Source organism: Artibeus jamaicensis, unplaced genomic scaffold (assembly GCF_021234435.1).
Source record: "Artibeus jamaicensis isolate MK-2021 breed Jamaican fruit bat unplaced genomic scaffold, CSHL_Jam_final contig_1998, whole genome shotgun sequence".
NCBI classification, from domain to species: Eukaryota; Metazoa; Chordata; class Mammalia; order Chiroptera; family Phyllostomidae; genus Artibeus; species Artibeus jamaicensis.
In genome coordinates, this window is record NW_026521407.1 from 21,386,406 (window position 1) to 21,409,250 (window position 22,845).

General features: G+C 54.8%; 1 protein-coding gene across 1 annotated transcript; it reads right to left on the bottom strand.

Moving 5' to 3' along the window:
- Positions 1-2,629: 2,629 nt before the first annotated feature.
- On the bottom strand, positions 2,630-10,697 carry CPSF4L (cleavage and polyadenylation specific factor 4 like). The gene is made up of 6 exons (XM_053656580.1): positions 10,595-10,697; positions 10,084-10,134; positions 8,313-8,465; positions 4,619-4,714; positions 3,584-3,677; positions 2,630-2,657 (listed from the first exon to the last, which is right to left on the bottom strand). The coding sequence occupies exons 1-6, from the start codon at positions 10,695-10,697 to the stop codon at positions 2,630-2,632; spliced, it is 525 nt and encodes a 174-aa protein (XP_053512555.1).
- Positions 10,698-22,845: the final 12,148 nt, after the last annotated feature.

Here is a 22,845-nt window from a genome sequence, read left to right on the forward strand (position 1 = left end):
GTGTTCCTCCTACAGACTACTACCACTATTCTCTATAAATAAAAAGCCCTTTAAACAAAAAACGGGGCCCAGTTCTGATTATCCGCCTCTTCCAGACCCTGGCCTGTGTCCTGGGGCAAGTTACCTCTGTTCTTACAGCCTCCTGGGTCTGGACTGTAAAGCCCTAACTTACAGAGATTCGGTGGGATTCGAAGTCTCTCACCCAAGAGTTCCCACAAGGTCTGACAGTTGGAATTAAAATAACAGCTCTTCTAAAACCTGGTGATGTCATATTCAGATTGCAAATTGAACCACGCTGAGAGACCAGCACAATCCACACAAAACCAAGCTACTGTTGGGGTGCTTGCTTCATCGGCCCAAGTGCTGTGCAGAGTTCCCCACGTGCCTCCGCTCTTCTCCTCCGCCCACCCTGTGAGGCAGGTGCTGTTGGGCTCATGTTCCAGAACAAGGAAGCAGATTCGAGGAGGGTGAGTAGTGTACCTACTCACCCTCCAAATGTGTGGCATTTGTTGCAAAGCGGCTCCAGGTGGAGCTGGCATTCAGACCCCCCAAACCTGTCCCCTGGGCCAGCATTCTTTCAGGCTGCCTTACCCCTTCCCCTCCAGTTCTGGCAGGCAGAACTGTCTCCACCCACCAAAGGGAAGGGGCTAGGCTCACCACACAAGTGGTCTAGGAGCTCTTTCCTCCATTTCCCTGAAAGGCACAGCTTAGTGCCCCATCCCTCTCCCAGGGGACTAAATGCCTCGGTGTGCACTTCTCCAACCGCTTAGACCACTTCTCCAACTGCATAGACCGTACAGCCCTAAATGTCCCCCCTCACATCCTGCCTCCCGGGATAAGCCTTTTCTGTACCATCCATCTCCCTGTAATTCCCTGCACCTGGCAAGCACAGGCTACAGCCTTAAATTAAGCCATACAGGGAAGCTGCAGTTGTGCTAAAGAACACCACTTAATTTAATTGCCGGTTTGTAGCGGCCTCCCCGTGTGCACAGGAACCGCAGCGTGCAGCCCCCGACTCCCCTGCAGGCAATGGGCTGAGCAGAGCAGGACGACTATTTCTGTAAACTTGGGCTTTTGCCTTTACACACATTTTGCTCCGCCATTTAACTTGTCCTGCCACGATCTGCCTCCAAGCCTGTTGTACTTTTAGTAGCTCATTCACTTACAGACTATGAGCAAATAAACCTAAATGCAGCAGGCTACTCCTCCTGTTCAGGCCAACAGTGGGTGGCACACAGGGACACTGGGAGCAGAGAGGCTGCAGAGTGGCCCAGGGGGTCCCCGTGGGCAGGTCCTCCACGCCCGCAGACACGCCAGGGGTTGCGTTTCGATAGTTCTTCCCCGCTCGGTCTTACTGCAGTGAAGGGCACACCAGCCCATCTTCAGAACTGAGAGAGGAAAAGTTAATGGCAATGGCGTGAGTTTTTGTAAATTCAGGCTCCAAGAGAAAAACCTTAAATCATCTGGGAAACCAGAGGAGGTAGTAGCTGGCTTTCTGAGGAATTTGGTGACTTAAGTGAAGCCCCATCTTGGGCCCGAAAGAGGCCTTGAGCTTCAAGCCAGGCCTCACTAACCCAGAGAACAGGGCTCTGGATGTTCAAGGCTAATAAGTGTATAAGGAAGGCAAGGGTCTGCCCTTGCCTCTCATCTGGACAGGACTCTGGCAGAAGAGAGAAGTCAGGGCTGGGACAATTTAGAGGCTGTCTCGTTAAGGTGCGATCAAACATGATGTCCTGATAAACCGGAAGATAGCAAAACAGAGAACTGAGGTGCTATGTGCTCTCCTTCCCAACCTCCCCCCCAAGTCTGAAGGACAATGTATAGAAATAACTGTAGAGAATTAGCAGGCAGCAAAATAAGTCATGAAGGACATTTAACTTTTAAAGAACTAAAGTCTTGTCTGGCAGGAGGTAAAAATGAGATTGGATAGTTGAGACTTCCCAGTCAACACTTGGTTTACCAATATCCCTCCTTCTCTTAATTCACACTCCTAAACTCCTTAATTCACACTCCAAGTACCATTTTCCTACCTGTGGCAGGAAAGGAGTCACAGGTGTTGCAGCTGGTGCCCCCTCCCCACTCCAACCGCCCCGCCCTCAGCAGAAAACAGCCCCAAACCCTCTCCAGCTCCTACTCACCCTGTAGCACAGGCCCTGCTCCTGAGCCTTGAGCCCCGGGCAGTAGGGGACCAGCTGCTCCTGGAGCCTCATCGGAGCGGGGAGAGGCAGCCACTCTGTCCGGAAAGGGGGCTTGCGAGGTCCGCAGGTAGAGGCAGGAGGTGCTGACCCCCATGGCCTGTCGCGCTGTGGATACAGGGACTGCATGAGGACGCCGAGACACTGCAGGCACTCCTTCCTTGCACACATGGCAACTTCACGCCGCGGGCAGGGGCTCTGGCCGGGCGTTCGGGCAGAGCCAGGTTCTGAAATGCCTTTATTTACCGTCTGCTCTAATTGCCAAAGCATACCTTTTGATGGAAGTTAGCGAGGGGCTTAGGAATTCCCCAGTTACTGGAGATGGCGTCCCACCTTCAGTGGAGATGCCACGCAGCACCAGCAGGGGTCGCCCTCCCCCCGTGCTATGGCCATCCCAGCCCAGCTAGAGCCCTTGGCTAATAATTAACAAGAGCTCAGCCGAAGTCATTGTCAGGTCCCAGACTGCACAAAAGCGAGGCGGAGGCAGTTTGGGCCCACAGGCTGCAGTTTGCGGACCCTGCTGGAGGCCGTCATCAGTCCTGGTATCTGTGGGAAGAGTTCTGTTCCCCCCAGGGACCCCACACAACCAGGATGGCCCTGGCTCACCTAACAACTTTGCACAAGTCCTGAGCTGGTCCCGTGCTCTTTAACAAAACCACCCATGCGTTAGCCAGGTAAGGAAAACAGGAAGCCTTGGGGGCAGAAAGCTGAGAAGTCCTATCTGAATCAGAGGTAACAGAGGCCCCAGGGGTCAGGGAGGAACGACCTCAAGTGTGTGCCTTCCCCAGGATTGGGACACAGAGCCAACCTGTGAGAATGAGAGCAGTTGGGGACAGTGCCGTGCTAGGGACTCCGAGTTCCCAGGGAACACCAGCAGTAAACGGGTGAGACGCGTTGGCCCCTCCCTGCCTGCACTCACCTTCTTGTAACTGGGGTTGAATAAAAGATTCATCTTGGGACTGAGGGAGTAGAGAGAGATGATTACAGCCAGGCTCCCTAACCCACCCATCGCCTGCCCTCTGATGGGCTCTGCACCAGGGACGGCAGATTTCCTGTCCCAGAACCCCCGGGAGGAGCCTGAACTCTCTCCAGGCAGTGAGGCAGAGCTGCGGAGCATTTGGGAGTTAAACATTTCTGCTGTTATTTCTTGAACAGTTCGTGAAGGGCTACCTGCCCTTCCCCGGCAGGAACGTGCATCAGCGGCGTGGGGCAGAGTTCAGTGCAGCCAACAGCACTGGAGGGGTGGGTGTCGGGGGAGCAACGCACGGGAAACACTGGGCTGGTGCTTGCCAGACCCTTCATTTCCCGTGTTGGCCCAGTGAGGCTGCGGGAGGATCTAGATCTGGAAGCCAGAGTGGGCGGCCAGCACTCAGTGGGATCATACTTACTGTGCATATTGGCACTTGGGTCCCTGGGGGCAGAAGCCAGCTAAGTAGTTAATACACATTGTCTTATGGACATGGCGGTATTTACACAGGGGACCTGCCGGGAAAAGAGAAACCGGCCCAAAGACTCTGCTTTAGCAGAGAGGAGTAAACACGTGACCAAGCTCGCTGGGGAGGATGTGGATGGTCATAGGCTGTCCACTTGGCAGGGGTGTATATCTTCCCACCCTTTCCATGCTGCCCCGGAGCACCAGCTTCCTAGCCACATGGCTGAGATGGGAAAGCAAACTCGGACTGTGTAGGGTGGGACGTGTCCCTAACACGCTGTGTCTTGAAGGACTTGCATAGATGTGAACTGTAACTTGCCGTCCTGTATTTGTTTAGCCACAGAAGGAACAGCTGAGGCAAGGCTAACCCCACATCTCACGCTCCTCCTTCAGCACCCCTCCTCTGTGACCGCCCCCCAAAAGCAGTCCTGCCAAGCACTCAGTAAGAACAACATACCTGAAGGCTCAGGAGGAGAAAGGACTCAGATGCTCAGAGCAGGGACTCTAACTCGGTCCCTGTCTCCAGAGTCTGGCTGACTGTAGCGGGGTAGGTGGAACATGCTTAAGTGACGCTCAGGGCACCCCAGCTGGGTAAACTGAGTGCCCCCTCTGGGCCAGACCCTATGCCAAGGGCTGCCTGTGGGGTCCTACATCTAAGCAGCCTGGCAACCCTAAGAGGAGGCGCCCCTCCTTTTCGTAAGTGAGGAAACAAGCAGTTTGGTCATTTGTTCAAGGTCAACTGGCTGCTGTCTCCTGAAGCCATTGAACCGGAGTAAGCCAGGCTACAAGCTACATGTCCTAGTGGCACAGAGAGCTGTCCCACGGAGTGAGCGTGAGAACTATGGGGAGGACCTCAGTTGGGATTTCAGCCCAGGGGCAGACAGACCTCACCCCAGTGGGGCCTCGTCAGCACCTCGCATCTTGACCGCAGGGTGACCACCCGTTCTGGTCACCCAGATCCCCTGTTGCTCCCATTCTGTCAGGGCCTCACCGTCTTTGCAGAAACCTTGGTCATACCAAGGACAGTCCTGGGTCTTGAAAGCTGTGTTCGTGTGAAGAAAGTGACATCCCTTGTTGCTGCACTCACCTGAAAATTCCAGCACGCTTTGTATATAAGCAGGCTCATCTTCACGGTCATGTCTGCCCTCCCCCACTGACTGACCTCGCCCCTCGAATAGCAGCCGCTTGCCTTCTTGTGGTCACCAACAGCTTTTGAAGACAGTAAGCTATTTCTCATCCTTCCTGCAATCTGAGAAGTGTGGACCCCAGTAATGTTCACTAAGCAGGACTTGGGGTGAATATACATATTCGAGGGAGCTGGGGCAGGGCCAGATATCCAGGAGGTGGGGGCTGGAACTGAAGGCATTTAGACACCATTAGGGAAGAAGGAAGCAGGAGAGACAGGGAAGGGGACACCCAGAACTGGCAGCTAAAGGCCTGAGAAGACACAAGACACTGAGTGGAGATGTTACCATGTGCTGTGACTCAAGCCCACTCTCCCTCTCTACAGTGAGACCAACCCTGCCTCCAGAGTCTGGGGATGCAGCTCTTTTTGGTGAAATCACCCCGAGAGCAGACCACTGCCTCAGAGGCAGCACAGGGACGAAGACAGATGCTGCAGAGAGAACCTGTGGTTGCTGTAACTTGTCTGTGCACTAGACCAAGACCCACAGCCCCTGGAAGGAACACTGTTTCCACAGACTACTCACGAGTTACCGTGAGAACCCTCTTAGATGTCTCTTAGGGACCCAGCGGCTCTGAAGGCACTGTGGGAAAAGACAGCCCATTTCCTGTCTCATTCAAGTCAGGAATTGGTGTTTCCAATGTCATCCTCCTTAAAAGTCTATGACTCTGTGCCTTTCAGAGACGAAAGGAACTGCACACTGTCTATGCCATTGGTTTTCAAACGACCCCAAAGAGGTCAGTTTCATGCAGTGCATTTCCCCACTGCAAGGGTTCCCCGAACCCAGCCCTCTCGTTTCCCAAAAGAAGACACCAGGACATCTTTAAACATTCCAACATCTGAATTATAGGGGTACCAGAAGGGGAAGAGGAAGAGTGACAAGTGGAAAACTTATTTGAACAAATAATAAAGGAGAATCTCCCCAATCTGGCAAAGGAAATAGACTTCCAGGAAGTCCAGGAAGCTCAGAGAGTCCCAAAGATGTTGGACCCAAGAAGGAACACACCAAGGCACATCATCATTATATTAGCCAAGATTAAAATGAAGGAGAGAATCCTAGAAGCAGCAAGAGATAAGGGAACAGTCACCCACAAAGGAGTTTCCATCAGACTGTCAGAGGATTTCTCAAAAGAGACCTTACAGGCAAGAAGGGGCTGGAAAGAGGTATTCCAAGTCACGAAATCCAAAGACCTACATCCAAGATTGCTCTATCCAACAAAGCTCTTATTTAGAATGGAAGGGCAGATAAAGCACTTCTCAGATAAGGTCAAGTTCAAAGAGTTCATCATCACCAAGCCCTTATTATATGAAATGTTCAAGGGACTTATCTAAGAAAAAGAAGATAAAAAATATGAACAGTGAAAGGACAGCCAACTCATAGTTATTAACAACCACACCTAAAACAAAAGCAAACTAAGCGGACAGCTAGATCAGGAGTGGAGCCATAGAAATGGAGATCACGTGGAGGGTTAGCAACAGGGGAGTAGGAGGAGGAGAAGGGGGGAGAAGGTACAGAGAATAAGTAGCATAGATGGTAGGTAGAAAATAGGGGGGAGGGCAAGAGTAGTGTGGGAAATGTAGAAGCTAAAGAACTTGAGACACAAGGACATGAACTAAAGGGGGGGAATATAAGAGGAGGGGGTGTGCAGGGTGGATGGGAACGAAGAAGGGGAAATGGGACAACTGTCATAGCATAATCAATAAAATATATTTTTTTAAAAAAGAAGATGCCAGTCACCCGGCAGGGGAGTTGTCATGTCCATTTTCATGGGGCTTCCTTCTCACACTGACAAGGCATCATTCGCTTGCTCATCATCAGTCTGCAGCTGACTCTGGGCTTGAGCAGTCTAAGGAATTGAAGCAACGCCCCCCATCACCACCCAGTAGGGCTGGGGAACTTGATAAGTGTCTTTCTGCCTCGGACGCAGATCTCTGCATTCCTCTCACAGCCAGCAGGTGGCGCCCGCACCTCACTCTCCTCCCTCTTCCTCCCCAACCAGGTAGTTGATGGGCAACAGCCAAGAGCAGAGCCAAAGACCCCAGGCTTCCTCACCCCTCTCAACTGCCCCTTCCCACTCCAACTCCCCAACAATATTTAAAAAAATAAAACAATTTATCTCCCATAAGAATGGTAATTACTTTGGTGTGAGATTAGAAAGAGATATTTGTTCACTAATGATAAGAGGAAAAACATACCTGACGTATTGTAATCACCAATTTACATGTCTGTCCTTCATAATGCGAGTTATTTGAGGGCAGAAGGAGACCTGGTCCTATTCCTGTATCCACATCCAGCACAGTACTCAGTCCCCAAGAGAAAAGCAACTGGGGTTGTTGAAGGAGTAAATCAATGGTATTCCAGAGTGAAAGAGGGCTAGGCAGTGACCAAGGGGAGCCAGGCATCAGTCAACTTTGTCCTGTCCTTCAAGGAACACGTGTGGGCAGCCCTCATAAACTGCCAAAAATCTCAACTCTGAGGAGCAAGCAGGAAACAGATTTTAGCCTGGGAAGAGCCCCTGCTGACCTAAGGGGGTGCTTTGCATTATTCCCCCATACCCAGGACCCCTGCCTCCCCACTAACAAGGAACACCTGCCCCCAGCGCTGGCTCAGTTTCGAAGCCACGTCACCTCCATCAGAGGCATCCCTGGAAATGGTCCCAGCCCTCTCCCCCTCTGGGACACTCTTTCTGGAGCACCATTTGAAAACCACTGGACTAGATAATCCTCCAGCCTCCTTCCAGTTCTGAAAAGCACTGAGCTGTAGCGTTCTATGGAGAAGGATGAGATGGAAACACATTCACGGATTTCATGGTTAAGTGAGGCAGGAAGTGGCCGTGGCTCCCGCCTCCACCCGCAGCCCCTTAGATGACAAGAGAAGGACCCGAGGGGTAAGACGCTGGCCCAGCCCTGACCGCACAGGATCATTTAGGGGCTATACTTATGAAGCTCACGGTGTTTGTTTACAGTTTCCCTTTATGGGAAACAAGTGAGGCTCGTTTTCTATTTATAGAAGCAATATAAAGTTTTCTTCTAAAATGAAGGTTTAAAATAGCAAGACAACTGAAATAGACAATGGCACAGGTGCTTTGGGGGAATCACAAGCATCATTGCAAAAGTGCTACCTGCTGTTTGGGGACTGCTGGCCCGGACCCCAGCCCCCAAGCCTGCGGGAGAGAAATGGCCCATTCTAGGCTGTTTCCGGAGAGTGAGTGTGACTTAGCCAGGACTGCGGAGGGAAACAATTCGGCCTTTGATTCCAACTGTACCCTCTCCTTCCCTTGGGGTAAGCCGTGTGTGCCTGAGCCCGATGGGGAGAGATAAACAGGGACCAGAGTGCAGCTCCACTTTCCCTGTGGCGTTGGAGATGCAGGTGTCTCAGACAGGCCTGCTCTGCCACCTGAGACATGGAAGGCCTCTCTGGGGCGTCCCTCCACACGCCCCATCCCACAGCCCCTGCTGCCACCCTCCAGGGGAAAGGGCTGGGGCCAGGAAGGGGCATTACCGAACTTGGAGAAGAAGTAACACTCGGGCATCCTGGTGACATCGTACTGATGCAGAAACTTGCACTGGTCACCCTTCTTGCACAGCCCACGAAGCCAGTGCTTACACACTACCATCTTCACCCCGCGGTCATGCCGGAACGGGCACAGCTTCCCTGGGGACCAGAGTGCCCAGCTGGGAGCCCCCCACCCACAGCCTGGGCCCTCTTACCTCTGGGTAAGACCCACCTGCTCTCCTTTTGTCCCCTCCCCTGGACCCTGGTGGCAGCTACAACTGGAGAGCCAGAGGTGACCTGCTGTTGTCTGAATAGGCGGCTATTCCCATGACCACACCTTTGCCCCAACTTTCCTCTCTGCCTGACGTGATGCCCCCATCAACCCCAGGCTGGCCAGACACCCTCTCTGGCCACTTAACAGCCCTCTAGCCTCCAGGCTCATGGCCAAGGCTTCTCCCAGAGAACAGAGCCACAGTTTCCAGCCCTGGACACCCCCAGCCCCCACAAGTGCCATCCCTATCACATACTAACTGCTCATTAAGGGCCTGTTGAATTCGTGTCTTTAAAAAAAGAAAAGTTATGCTTCCTGATTCCAGAGACCTAACGTGATGATGACGGAAGAGCCAACTCCGCAAGGATTTAGAAAGAAATGGGAATGTGACAGTTAACTCTTCATCACCTTCACCAACATGCTGTCACCGTCGGCAGGAAGGACACCCCAGTTCCCAAGTTTCTAAGTGGGACTGGCCTCATGCATCTGATAGAATTTGAGGGGGGGCCCAGGAAGCTTCTTTTAAAATTGCCTCACCCTCTGCCCCTGACCACTGGCTTGCTTGGATCTGACCTTCCACAAAAACAGTCGTATTTCTTTGCAAGAGGATGTCACTATGAACACTGCTCCAGAGACAACGTGGGCCGAGCTGAGGACAGGGCCCAAGGCTGAGCTCACGTCCCTTCTCACCCCATCATCCAGGGACGGCCCAAAGACGAGAAGAGGCACGTGGCAAAAATGGCTCCAGGTCCCCCCTGCCTGGGCCCCTTTTCCCTCCCAGCTTCCCAAGAACAGACACATTTGAAACCCAAAAGCAGGTCCCAAATACATTCACACTAGCGAGGGTATGTAACCTGGGCCCACAGAGGGCCTGGGAAGCTCCACCTTGGCAGTGAGACTTTTGGGGACCACCGTGTATTTCTATAGGAAGAGTAGGGTTCATGAGCTAGAAGAAAAGCTGAGAACTCCAATACTTGAGTCAGGCTCTTGGGGTAGAGGAGCTTGGAAGAGGGTGCTGCTTGATCCTCACTGGGGCGGCGGAGAACTAGAGGTGCTTGTTGGCAGCATTTCAGACACTGTGGCTAGAGCTACCTCGGGGCACAGGGAATACGTGGGACAGCCGAGCAGGCCCCCCACTGATTCGCAGGACAAAGTGGGGGCAGGATGCCACTCCCCAGGCTGGGAGGGAAATAAAGAGGTCAGGGCTCTCCCGGAGCACACAGGCTGGGGCCCACTACCACCCCCAGGAAGGTGGGAGGAAGGAGCGTGCCCTTCTAGGCAGCTCTGGCCACCCTACTCAATGCTGCTGAGTCCAGGAAACCCTTGGAGCTCAGGCTTCTCGGTGGACCCACCTACTCGCCACTGCCCACTTATAAGATTAAAATTCTATCCCATCCCCACCTCCCCTCCCCAGATGCAAATCCAACCTCTATCCAAGCTAAGGCCAGCCCTGTGCAGGGCAGACACAGGTGCTGCCGCCCACCCCCAGGCCCCCTGCCGACCCACCTTTCTCACAGAGCCCTTTAGCAAAGAAGTTGCACACAGCTGAGCCCGACTCTGGAAGGGGAGAAAGAGAGAGGGTCAGCTTCCTCAGAGGGCCTCTACCCTATCAGCAAGTCCCCCAGTACTTTGCCCAAGGCTGGGGCTTGGGCCCCTTAAGTCCTGCCTTTGGATGCTGGCCTCTGGAACCAGCCTCCGAACCTCAACACCTAAGCTCCCCAACTCCGCACCAGAGGCCATGGTGGGGCCAAAGCCAACCTGGGAGCTTTCCCTGGAATCCTGCAAGGAATGTGGGGGGGGGGCAGAGCCCCTGAGAAGAGAGTGGCTAAGCTGGAAACCCCAGGCTGTGGGCTCAAGCCCCCAGCTCAGTCCCTCTGGTGAGCCGCAGACAGAAAGGGCTGTGCCCAGCAGGATGCTGAGCAGACTCCTGCAGAGCAGGCTGGGGGGGGGGGGGTGGTGCGAGGACGGGGTTGTGCAGGGTCCCCAAGAGGGATGGCTGGTCCCCCTCCTCACTCACTGTCCATGCCCTGGAAAGGCAGGAGTCCAATCCCCTTTTGCATCTCTACATCCTTCTCCAAGGTGAAGGTGAACCTCTGCAGCCCTGCAATGACCTCTTCCATCTTCCATCTCCTGCTGGGGCAGCTGAAAGCTGCTGAGCTGGCAGGTGGACCCTATATACGGAGACCCTTAAGGGGCCAGGGTCTGATGCCAGGGGCCAGGTGACTGTCAGGCCCTCTCTAGGCCCAGCTGTCCGCCCTCTCCCACCTGCTGCAGGTGCAGACGCCCCAGGGCCCCACACCCCCACGCTGTGTAAGTCCGTCCCATCCCAGCGCACCGCTGCTTGGGAGGGGATTAGCAGAGACCCACGTGCTGCTTATCTCTGCCCATTCCCAAACCCACACACAGCATATGCACAGGCATTACCAAACCTGCACTCATACTTTCAACATGAAGACACAGCCCAGGTTACCAAGAGAAGTTGCACAAACCAACCACAGCCAGGCTCTTCTGATTCGCTGCAGCCTGGGAGCCAGAGGGTGTGGGGGCGGGGCCGGGGTGCAGAGGGATGGAGGCCCCTCTCCCCGCTGCCCCCTTCCCTCCAACCCGGCCCCAGCCAACCCCTCCCTCTGAGGCTCCTGACACCCCTTTTCTGGTCTGAGTGACAAGCTCCGAGTGAGCTCTTCATGGGAGAGAGGGAAGAGAGACTGAAACTCGGAGGAATCGGAAATAGTTGGATGAATGGCGCTTTGTTTATCCCGCGTACAATCGCGCGCTGGGCTGGGGGTGGAACCAAGCCCAGGCTGCGGCCTCCCGGCCAGGATTCCACGGGGCCACCCCAGCGCCTCCCCGCCCCTGAGAAAGTGCTTTGTAAACGAAATCTCTATGCAAATGTTGTTTTATTATTATTACGCCACCCCTTCCCCCGGGCCTGGGGACATCTGAAAATGCTTTCAAAGGCGCTTTGTAGGGCTCTAACTAGGGCAGGCCTCCCCTCCCCCGGCTCTGGCCCCCTAATTGGCCTTCGCTCCAACTGAAACTGCTGCTTTCCAGTCGCTTTGGAGCGAATACCCACAGAACCCAATTGCCCCCCCCCCGGGTCCAGCAGGGAGAGGGGGGCCTCGCCCTGCAGGTCCGCAGCAGGACCAACAAGAATGAGCCTGCTGGCTTGTGTCCCCCCGGGGCTGTGGCTCCTAGTTTTGTTGTTCTTTTGAACTCTGGATCAGAAAAGAAAATAGCTGGAAAGGTAGACACCTGGAGCCGAGGCAAAGTCGCGGCGAAGCCGAGGCAAAGCCAGGGCAGGCTGGGAGGGGGATCCAAGACTTTCCAGAAGCTCGGGCCTCCCTCCAACCACGTTCCCAGGAAGGCGGAGGGCGGAGCTGGGGGCCGCGGGCCGCGGGCCGCGGCGGGTCTGGTCCCAGGGGAAGACACACGCCCCTGCTTCCCTTGGCCCTCTTTGTGTGCCCTGATTAGTCCAAGAACACATTCCTCTGTCAACACAGGCTCCTTGAAGGCCCACACCAACTTGGCAAGGCAGGCGGGCAGGCAGATAAGGAACTCAAGGCCCAGCAAAGCCAAGGGCACGTGTTGGGGGGGCGGTGACAGTGGAATTCAAATCCACAGCTCTCAATGGTTTCCTTCTGGGAACATCCGAGGACCGTCTCTACAATGGGGAGCGGGGACCGCGGAACAAAGGACCGTGTCGCTGCCCCTCAGAAACGACCCAGTGAAGTGGGGGCACTTTCAACAGCACAATCATACAAAGGGGTGATTGGTGGCAGTGTGGTGACAGCAAGGGGGGAGCCACCCAAGCAGGGGCAGAGAGGGGTGGCAGGGAGGGCTCTCAGGGGAAAAGCCTGGCCAGGGTGCGGGAGAACATTCCAGAAGGTGGGCCCCCTGGACAAGGGACTGGGCCTTGAGGCAACAAGTCAGGCTGAGGGGCCAGTCAGGGGTTTGGCTTGGAGGAAGCGGGGGTTCAGAGAAGGGGAGTGGTGGGTGACAAGATTAGGAAGTAAGTAGGGCCCAAACCTGGAGTATCTTTTCGGACTTGGTGGGGGTTTTGTTTTGTTTTGTCTTCTTCTGTTTGTTTTGTTTCTTATCTTATCTTGGAGAAAGGCCAGGGAAGGCCAGGGGAAAACTAGGAAATAGACAGGCCCCTGGGTAAGCTTCTGGGGAAATTCAGGGACAGGAGGCTGCCTGGACAGTGATAAGGAATCACAGAGCCCGGAGATAGAGCCAGAGGTCCTCCCAGCCTGCTGGGGGCGTGAGAGTTCATCCTGAGGCTGAGGAGGAAGGAGGCTCCAGCAGAGACTGCTCTGTCCACCCACCCTGGTGTCCCCTTCCCTTCTGGTCCAGGGGCTGCCTTCCACCTGGACTCCAGGCCACCTCCCGGAGCCTGGTGAGCAGAAGGTGTGGGAAGGATGCCACATAGATGCATGCCCTTCTCCCGAGTCTTCATCAGAAGAACGACAGCACTTGGCCTTCACGGTTTTGGTTTCTCCCCAATCCCTTCTGTAGTGAGTTGAATTGAGCCACCCCCGGCCCCAACACAGTCCAAGTCCTGACCCCTGGTACCCGTGAATGTGACCTTATTTGGCAGTGGGTCTTTGCAGGTGTCATTAAGGAACTCCAGGTGAGATCATCCTGGAATTAGGGTGAGTCCTAAACAAAAGGACTGGTGTTCTTAGGAGAAAAAAGAGGGAGATTTGAGCCACACACAGTCACAAGAAACCTGGAGGAGAAGACCATGTGAGGACAGAGGAGGAGCCTGGGGTCAGCCAGTGGCCTTGGAGCACTGAGGAAGGCGTGCCTGCCCCCCACCCCCAGGTGCCAGAAGGGGCCAACGCCCCGATCTCGGACTTCTGGCCTCCAGAACCATGAGAAAACCCACTTGTGTTGTTTGAAGCCCCCACCTTGGCGGTGATTGTCGCAGCCGCCCCAGGACACTAGGATCGTTCTCTTTAGAAGTTCAGCTTCGGAAGACCTCACTCACCTTTTTTACAGACGAGCAAATAGAAATACAGAGACGTTGAGTGACTGCCAAGGTCCCACAGCTAATCGGTGTCTACTGGGGGTCTGCCCTGGTCTCCCACCTCACAGACCCTCTGTCTCACTCACTCCCCCTCCCCCGATTATATTGCCACCTCATGGCTGCCTGGTGGACCAGCATCCCCTGTCCCAGTCATGTCCTTCTGGAACCTCACAGTAAGCTCTTCTGGGCTCTGAGGCTTCTCCCCAGCACTGTGTTTTCATTGATTGATTAATTCATGGCTGCAAAGTGGACGCGTAAATCGCTGTGCAAACAGTGGTGTTAATTTTTAATCACCGTCATTATGAGGCTCTCATCTAACTCCAGCTGCAGCTTCCCTGAATCACCACCCTGCCCCTCTCCCCGGATAAACGAGTTGCTCTGAACTTCGGGGGGGGGGGCGGTGCAGGGAGCCCTAGAATTCTCTGGCTGCCAGGGGCTGGCAGGGGTCATTGTGCCCAGCCCTGTGGCCTTGGACCAACCACCGCCAGTGCTTCCCTGGGTGGAATGTGGCCACGCCCTCCCTTCTGGTGCCTGTCCATAGGCCTGTCTCTCCACTTCCCACTCGGGCACCCTGAAAAGGTGAGACTGGCATTAGTCAGGCCAGGGTTCAAATCCTAGGCTGGTCGTTTCATCAGCAATCTGAGCCCCAGAGGTGACCCTCCCCAGCAGGACCTCTTTGGGGGGCTGTCGGTAATGACATAGGACATGGGAAGCAGTCCTTCCTGGGGGAATGAGCTGGGAGACACCCCCACACTTGGGGGGTGTGGCTGGGTGCTCAAGGCCCCAAGTGTCCTGCCCTTAGGTCCATGGTGCCCCTGCTCTTCGAGTTGATTATTTCTAATGGCCCCGAGGGGAGGTGCTGTGGGGCGGGGTCTCCGTGCTATTCAGTGCCTCCGAAGGGGCTGCCCCGAGTCTACCAGGGATGGGCTGGGTTGCCACGGTGCTGGGAGGGGGTGGGGTCGGGAGGAGCCCCTGTGACCCACAGCTGCTGCTACTCAGCCCCAGGGACAATGAGCCGGTGTGCCCTGCCCTCTTCACTGCTCTTGTGCCCCAGAGATGCCACTTGGTGGGGAGAGCTGCTGACCTCACCATGGGCATTGGAAGTGCAGGGCAGTAACATGCAGCAGCCAGGATGGTCCTGCTCCGTCCTTGCCCAGGAGCCCAGTCTCTGAGCGTCTGAGGCTTCTGGAATCTGTAATCCTGAAAGGCATCTCTCCCTGGGGACTGGGGCACAGTAACAGGACTCCTGAGCCTCCTCACCTGCTCACAGGGCCTCTTTCAGTGCTCACCGTCGCTGTGCAAGCTGCTTGTACCCATTTTACAGATGAAGAAACCAAGACCCAGAGTAGTGAAGAGATCACCTAAGCTCACACAGGGACCTCCATGTTGGAACAGGGACCTAGAATCCCAACCTTTGCTACCAGTGACATGGACTTAACTGGTGGAGGTTCACTGTTACACTGTGTTCTCTCTAATCCCCACCGAACCCCACGAAGAGAGCTGTCGTTATTTCTCTCCTACAGTTGAGAAAACAGAGGCTCTAATGCTTTGCAAAGACCACAAGCTCAGTCTGTCCCACCCCAAAGCCAGCTCCTCCAGCCTGCTGAGCTGCAGAGCAGGCAGGCAGGAGTGTGAGGTGAGAAAGGAAGGGTGGAGGTGTGGGTGCAAGGGTCCTGGGGGGGGTGAGCAGTGTGCTCAGAGTGTGACTGGGCCTCTGCGTGGGCATGAGGCTTGTACTTCACATCTGAGAGTCCAGGAGACAGGATATTTGGCTCTTGGGGAGCAAGCCCGGGCCCAGGGAGTGTCGGGATAGGTTTTCCCCTCCACTCTGGCCACCACCAAGGGTCTCGGCCTTCAGGTCACCCTCCCCCTCCTCTGCTTCTGTGTCCAGAGCCCCTCGAGGCTCAGCAGAGGCTTCCTAATCCTCCTGGGGCTCGGAGGGAAGCCTCTGCGGCCTGGCTCCACTCACTGCCCTGTGCCCTGAGGAAAGGGAGTCCTGTCACCAGCAGTTCAGGGGACACTGCAGGCCCCGCAGCACCAGCAAAATGAGTTGGCAGAAATGCAGGATGGGACCAGCTCAGGTTACACCCTGGTTTCTTCCTACTTCTCCACTGTCCTTCCAGCTCTGTATTCTGGCTTCTGCCCCCACCTAGCCTCCAGGAAAGCTATCCATTCATTCATTCATTCGTTCATTCATTTTTTCATTCATTCATTCATTCATTCATTCACTTGCTCATTCGAAAATAGTTTGAGGCTCTGCTCACTTTGGTGGATGTAGAATGAACAAGACACAGCTGCCATCTAGGAGGGTGTGGAAGGCAGAGCAATGCCCTCCAAAATCCTAATGCTCCAAACCCATGATTATGTCACCTTGCATGGCAGAAGGCACATTACAGATGTGATTAAGTGAAGGATCTTAAGGCAGGGAGCTTATCCTGGATTGTTCGGGTGGGCCCAATGTAATCACGGGGTCCTTATAAGAGGCAGGCAGGAGGGCCAGAGGGAGGGAGGGCAGAAGAAAGAGATGGATATTGAGATGGAGACTGAGAGAGAGAGACATCTGAGATTTGAATACGCTACCCTCTTGGCTCTGAAGGTGGACAGTGGAGTCCTGAGCCAAGGAATGCAGGTGGCCTCTGAAAGCTAGAGGGGCAGGGAAACGGGCTCTGCCCTGGAGCCCGGGATGCAGGCCTGCTGGGACCCGGGCTTCAGCTCAGGGGAAGCCATTGTGGCCTTCTGACTTCCAGAACTGTAAGATAATAAATTCTCTTTGTTTGAAGCTCGTAACTTCATAGTAATTTGGTACAGCAATGAGAGAAAACTAAGAGAGGAAGGAAAGTAACCAATCAGGAGGCAGTTAAACCCCACCATGTGGGGAACAGAGGGCATTTGCAGGGATGCTGCAAAACTGCTTAGGTCCAGCCCGGGTAGCAAAGGTTTCTGGGAGGACGGACAAGGAAAGAAAGAGTCTGCAGGTGGAGAGAGCATCATGTTCCCCGTGGTGGCAGCAGCACAGTCCACTGGGGAAGCCACTTCTGGACCAGTAGAGCAGCCTGGGGTAAGTCCGCTGCTGAGATTCCCAAGGGCCTGGGAGCCGGCTGGGGAAGGGCCTTGAACCTGAGGCCTTGGGAATCTCTGAAGGAGCCAGCTAGCCTTTCAGCTCTGGGTCCGATTTGCATTTCAGAAAGAGCCCTCTGGCTGCGAACCTGGGGCCGCTCTGCATGGAAGGGCCAGCAAAGGGGGTCCAGCTGTGGACGTGCCAGAATCCGGAAATGGCTGAAAAGCCACCCCAGAAAGAAGATGTTCTGTGCTTTGGAAGACAGAAAAATCTAGAAGGTCAAGATAAACCATAATCATGAGTGAAGTTCCAATACCCATCCCACACCCCGGGGCACCTCCTGGAGCGATGGGCCCCTCACCCTCACTTGGAGGAGAGAGAGGCAGATTTCTATAGAACACAGAGCCGCCAGCTGGCCCAGGGACACGGTGATGGATTAATTCTTCCAGCCACAGCCCTGGTCGCTCACTCTGATGGATTGGGGGCCAAGGTCACACGTTTGATCTGCCTTTAGGTCATTTGGGTCTGAAAGAAAAACTTCATTCTCATCACTATAGACTGCCCTCCAGTCTGTTATCTCTAAATGATTCTTGGGTCACAGGGACAGAGGATAGATGGAAAAACGCTCCAGGCCTTGTCCACAGACAGGGAGTCAATTGTACCCTTGTGTTCAAAGTTCAGTCGCTGTGGCTGGTGAGCAGAGGGCAGCCGGTCCTGGTTCCCAGCCTGGATAAACCACCCGACCTGGGGCTGGGGGCCCAAAGTGGGCTCGGTGGTGGGGGGCAGGCGGTGGGGCCAGGGGAAGCCCACAGTCCCGATCTTCTCTCCTGTGTTCATCAAAACCATAGAGCTGCCCTCGGTCTCGCTTCTTGGCCTGTTTTGGATTCCATCTCAGCCACGAATTCTGACCTAGAAGTGCCACTCCAGACAGGCAGGAAGCTGCCCACTGTCTTGGTCAGCTGGGGCAGCTGCACCAAGACACCTCAGACTAGGGGCTTCAACAGCGGGCAGTGACTTTTCACGGTCTGCAGGCCAGAAGTCCACGACCCAGGTGCTGGCAGACTCAGTTCCTTGTGGGGATGTGCTTCCTGGCTTGCTGTGTCCTCACGTGGCAGAGACAGACCTCTGGTTTCTCTTCCTCTTTTTATAAGGACACTGGTCCCATCGTGGGGCCCACCCTCCTGACCTCATCTAACCCCTGCCACCTCCTCAAAGCCCCACCTCCTGGCTCCGTCACTCTGGAGGTGAGGGTATGAAGAACGCATGAACTTAGTGGGGACACATTCAGGCCTGAGCACCCATCTACCAGGTACCTGTCTTCTTGCTATTTGTACTTGGAAGGGCCTCCATATGCCTGAGACCAAGCTCTAACTTCCCAGAAACTGGTGCCACCTTCTCTGTCTTGCCCTCTTGGGAATGTCACCGCCACCCAGACTTGGGGGCCAAAGCTGCAGGTGTCCTTGATTCCCCCAAACGTACTGGTCCCTGCTGGTCACCTCCCAGACCCTGCCTCTCAGTTTGGTCTGGTCTGAGGAGCACCTCCTCGGGGAGAGACTGCCCCACCCCCACCGCAGTGAGATCCTGGCGCTGTGCTCCAACTTCCACGGGTCCATTTCCTCCAGAGCCCTCCGCACCACAGGCGACGTGTCCGTTTATGTTCCTGCTGGTGGAGGGTCTGTTTGTTCCCCCTCCTCCACCTCACCCCAGCCCTGGAGGGCAGGGCCCATGCTTCCGTCATGTGACTTCCCCATCAGGCTCAGCGGGCCCATGCAAATCTGAAGCAAATCCATGAGTCTTCTGGTCGAAGATCAAGTTTTAGTGTATGACATTAATGCATTCATCTTGTTTACTAAGGTGGTCACAACATCCGATTTTAACAACTTTTATGGAGGAAGGGGTCTGCGGAACCTGCAGGGCCACCCTGGGGCCACGTCGGTCTTCTCTACTGTCTTGTGCACTCTCACTCCCCTCACCCCGGGCCCTCACCCCTCAAGAGTGCTCAGCACACAGTAGGTACTCAGTAAATACTCAGCGAATAAATGAATCTGTGCTGTAAATTTCTGTTTCCAGAGAACACGGCTGCGGAGTCTCCATTCTCCGTAGGCGGCCCTGGTTTGGCGGGAACGGAGCAGGACCTTGGTCATGAGAAATGACCAGGGGGCAGCACCATCTTCTGAGACAGCTGCCCTCGCTGCCCTCGGTCACAGAGAGCAGACGCCGGGCCAGGGCGCCTTCCCCACACGGTCCTCAGTCCTCGTTCTGGCCCCAGGTGAGGAACCAGAAAGTGCCTCTGTGCGGCTATTTCACAAATAATACCCTCACAGTAACAATGTTAGTGGCTAAAAGAAGTGCCAGTTTTCTTAATAAAGTAGGTAATTTAAAATGCAAGCATATACATTTTCCCTTACGGGACTTCAGAAGCTTTTTTTTTTTTTTTTGCTTTTGCTTTGAACCAAAAACACAGAAGCTGGAAACATTTGTTTTTTTCTTAAATTGGCACTTATGGTAAAAAAAAAAAAAAAGGGCATCGCACCGTTCCTATAACTGCAGTGGTCTTTCCACAGCCAGCGGGACACTGGGCAGTATTTGGGGACACATTGGACCAACATGGCTCATCGTGAGGAAGCCACAGGCCCGTGGGCAGAGGCCACAGATGACGCTCACCATCCTGCAGTGCACAGGACAGTTCTAACCCTAACTCTAATCCTAACCTGACGACACAGGATGACCTGCCACCAAGTGTCAATAGTGCCGGGGCTGGAAAACCCTGCTCTGGAAGAATCTAAATCGTGTGTCTTTGGTGAATGACTTAGACGGCTTGGGGCTGGCCCTCCCGAGAGTTGGTTTCATTGATCTGTGTCTTGGCCTCAAGCCTTCAATTCATACTGAGCGGAAAAGCAGCCTTCTGGGGTTTGCATGATCGTATCTGTTAGGAGACTGAGACCGTAGTTGAAGACATGGCCTGGAACCCCAGCCCTACCCCCTCCAAAGAGCTCACAAGAATCCCTCTCCGACCGCAGTGTCCGAAAAAGCTGAGCTGCTTCTGGGACCCTTTCAACCTTGTGGACATTGCGAGTCTCATAACAGGTGGGTTTCCCTTTTTGCTTTGACCGATAGGAAGCTCAGAGTCCAGTTTTCAGCCCGCTTGAGATGGCAGAGGCCCACTCTCATACACATAATACAAGCTGGAAACAATTTCCCCGAGCACACCCCGGCCAGCAGGTCCGTCCGCTGGTCTGAACACTGGTAACAGTGCATGTGCCATTCCCTTAGTTCTTTTGTGTTTGTTCCGGCCTTGTTTTCCCTCTGATCTATTTTTATCCTATTGTAATGTGCGTGTTTTTGTAAGCTGCCTCCTATCCTTTTTGGAACAAAGCAGGGCATAAAAACAAAACAAAATTCAGCAGGGGCGTGTGGCCTTGAGGGGTACTTTTTAACATGCCAAGTCATTTAAGGGTTGGAGTCCTGCCGGGAAGGTGGCTCTCCTTGGCTCCTCCTGTCCCCTCCTGGGAGCCTCGTCCTGGATAACAGCAGCTCGGTGAGTTAGAGCAACAGGTTTTAGAGGCAAAGCCCCCAGCGTCCATCTGCCTGCAAATACCTTCCCTCTCCCCAAAATGTTCTTTCCAATCTCCCATCTGGCTGCTGGCAGGAGGCCACAGGGCCTAGAGGAGACAGCAAAGGGGAAGCAGACGAACTGTCTTGTTTTTATTCCTAACTTTTTTCCTTTCCTGCATCTTCAGTCAAGGTCTGGGGGCCAGAGTCTTTGCGTGCTGGTGACCATGGCAAGGGAGGGGCCGTGCCAAGGAGGCCCTGCCCGAGTGTGGAGGAAGCCAAGTGCTTGGGGGAGCCTAAGCCAGGGAGGGGTGGGGCGTGCAGGACACCACCCCATCCCAGCCCCACTGGCCACCCCAACCACCTACCACACACCCAGCTCAATGAGCAGCTGCACCCCATACTGCTCATGGGCTCAAAGCCAGCCCAGTCCCTTTTGCAATCTCTGCTCTGTTGTACTTGTGGGACTTTGGCCAGCGTCTTCTTCCAGGCTCTATAAAATGGGGGTGGAGGGTGGTGAACCAGACCCTCAAATTTAAAGATCTTGAGAATCCGCTGTCTTTGTGTGTTTGGGTGCTCCCTATTCCTTTTGTCACTTTCTCCTGGAAAAACGGCAAACCCTGGTAAAGAGGAGCGTGCGGCTTGGCGGGGCGGAGGCGGTGTGAGAACGGAGTCGAAGGTGAGCACCTTGGTGGACCACCCTGGGCACCAGTAGAACACACGCCCGAGGCCAAAGGCTTGAGAGGCTGGGGCCCAGCTGGAGCCCTGGCTCTGCCCAGCAGAGATGGAGCCAGCCGGTGACCCTGGGAATGGCAGGGCCAGCTCTGCCCAGTGCACTTGGCCTTTGTACTACCTGCAGGGCCCTTGGAACAAGGTGAATCAGCAGCAGCTGCTGAGAGAGGCTTGGAGCTCCCAGCACCTCACCTGCAGCAAGAAGCACCCATTTTCCATGGGTGCAGATCTGTCAGCTGGACACCTCTGCATTGTTCTGCCCACCAGGTCACTGGCCCGACCTGGTCATTCTGGGTCCCGAAGTAGCCCAGTGGTCCAGGGCCAGTTCCTTTACCTTGAGCTGCCTTAGTGTCCTCATCTGTAAAACAGGAGTGACAGGAATAGTATGGATCTCACATAGTGGTCACGAGAATTAAGTGAGGCCAACACAAAAATCAGGGCCTGGTGTGCGTCAACCCTCACAGGCAATGCAGCCATGATCATGGGCAGAGCAGCAGAGCCCATGGAGGGTGGGGAGCAGGGGGCAGCCCCGTGACGGCTGGACCAGGGCGGGAGACACGAAGGCATCTCGGGGTCATGACTGCAGCTTCACCGGGGCAGGAGGCTTGGGGTCCCTCACATTTTTGGAAAGGTTAGCTACGATCTGAATTAAAATTACTATGTCATTACCCAGAAGTAGTGCCTGGCTCCTGCTTTGAGTTGTAGGAGGTAGAGAGGGCCTACAGAACACCTTTAAAGTGAGGGGATGCGGGAGACCCCGGGTCTCTCCAGTGGACCTCAGAGACCAAAGGCGAGAAGGGACTCCCTGCCTACACCCCTATCCCGGGAAGCTCTGACTCGGCCGGTTACGTATCAGGCTTCAACCAAGAACCTTGTTGCCAGTAACACTTCTGGGAAAAAGTTGGGAACAACCAAGCTAGTGCCAAATTTTAAAGATGGAGAAATGGAAGCCGCCCAGAGAGGGAAGATAACTGGCGTGAGGCCACACAGCAAACCAAGATCAGAGTGCTACAGCTAGGCTAGGCTCGTCCTGCCTGGTTATCCCATACTTGTCTAGTGAGCCCGTGGAGCCCCTAGCCAGAATTCATGCTCCTAAAAGTGGGGGTCTAGCCAGATCTTTCTGCAGGCCCCTGGGTCTTCCCGAATGGCCAGCAGTTCATCAAGTTCTCCATCCAAAAAGCAAGTCTGGGGCTCCAGGTGCCTGGCTTCTCCCAGACCCTCAAGAATCCTGTGAGAGTGGTTGTCGGCGGAGTAGGGGTTTACACTGTCTGGGAAGCACAGCCCCCCTCCGGTGCTTTCCCACACCTGTCTGGGCTGTGCTGGCCACTGCACTTACTCTGCAGTGGCCTCTGGACCTGGGCTGCGGCCCCCAGGGCCTGTCCGTCCTGCTGGGCTGGGGATGTGAACCCCAGTCCCGCCCCCTCACCTCCCTCTGGGCCACCACACCTTTGGCTCCAGCCTTGTCCCTCATTAGCTCTAATGAGCCAGTCTAGGGACAGAGGGATAGTTTAATTACGCTTCTAATTGCCTCCCAGGGAAAAGATGAGTACAGCCCAAATTTTTCTGTAGGTCCTGGGGACAGGGACGGGGTTTCCAGAACTCAGCCACACTGGGCTCCACATGGAGCGGAGGGTGGGTGAGGCGCTTCAGCTAGCAGAGCCAGCAGGGAAGGTGGGGGCAGGAGACAGGTGGGGGAGTCACCTGGTCCCCACCCAGGGCAGACACACCCCTGACCTCACTTTACCAAGTAATGACCCTTCGAGGTGCCTGTGAGTGATGAGGCCAAAGCATTTTGAATCAGTAATGTTCTGACTCTTACTGTTTGGTGACTTGTGGAAAGTGGCCATGTGGCCTCTCGGCACGTAAAATGGGGACACCAGCGTCCACCTCACTGGCC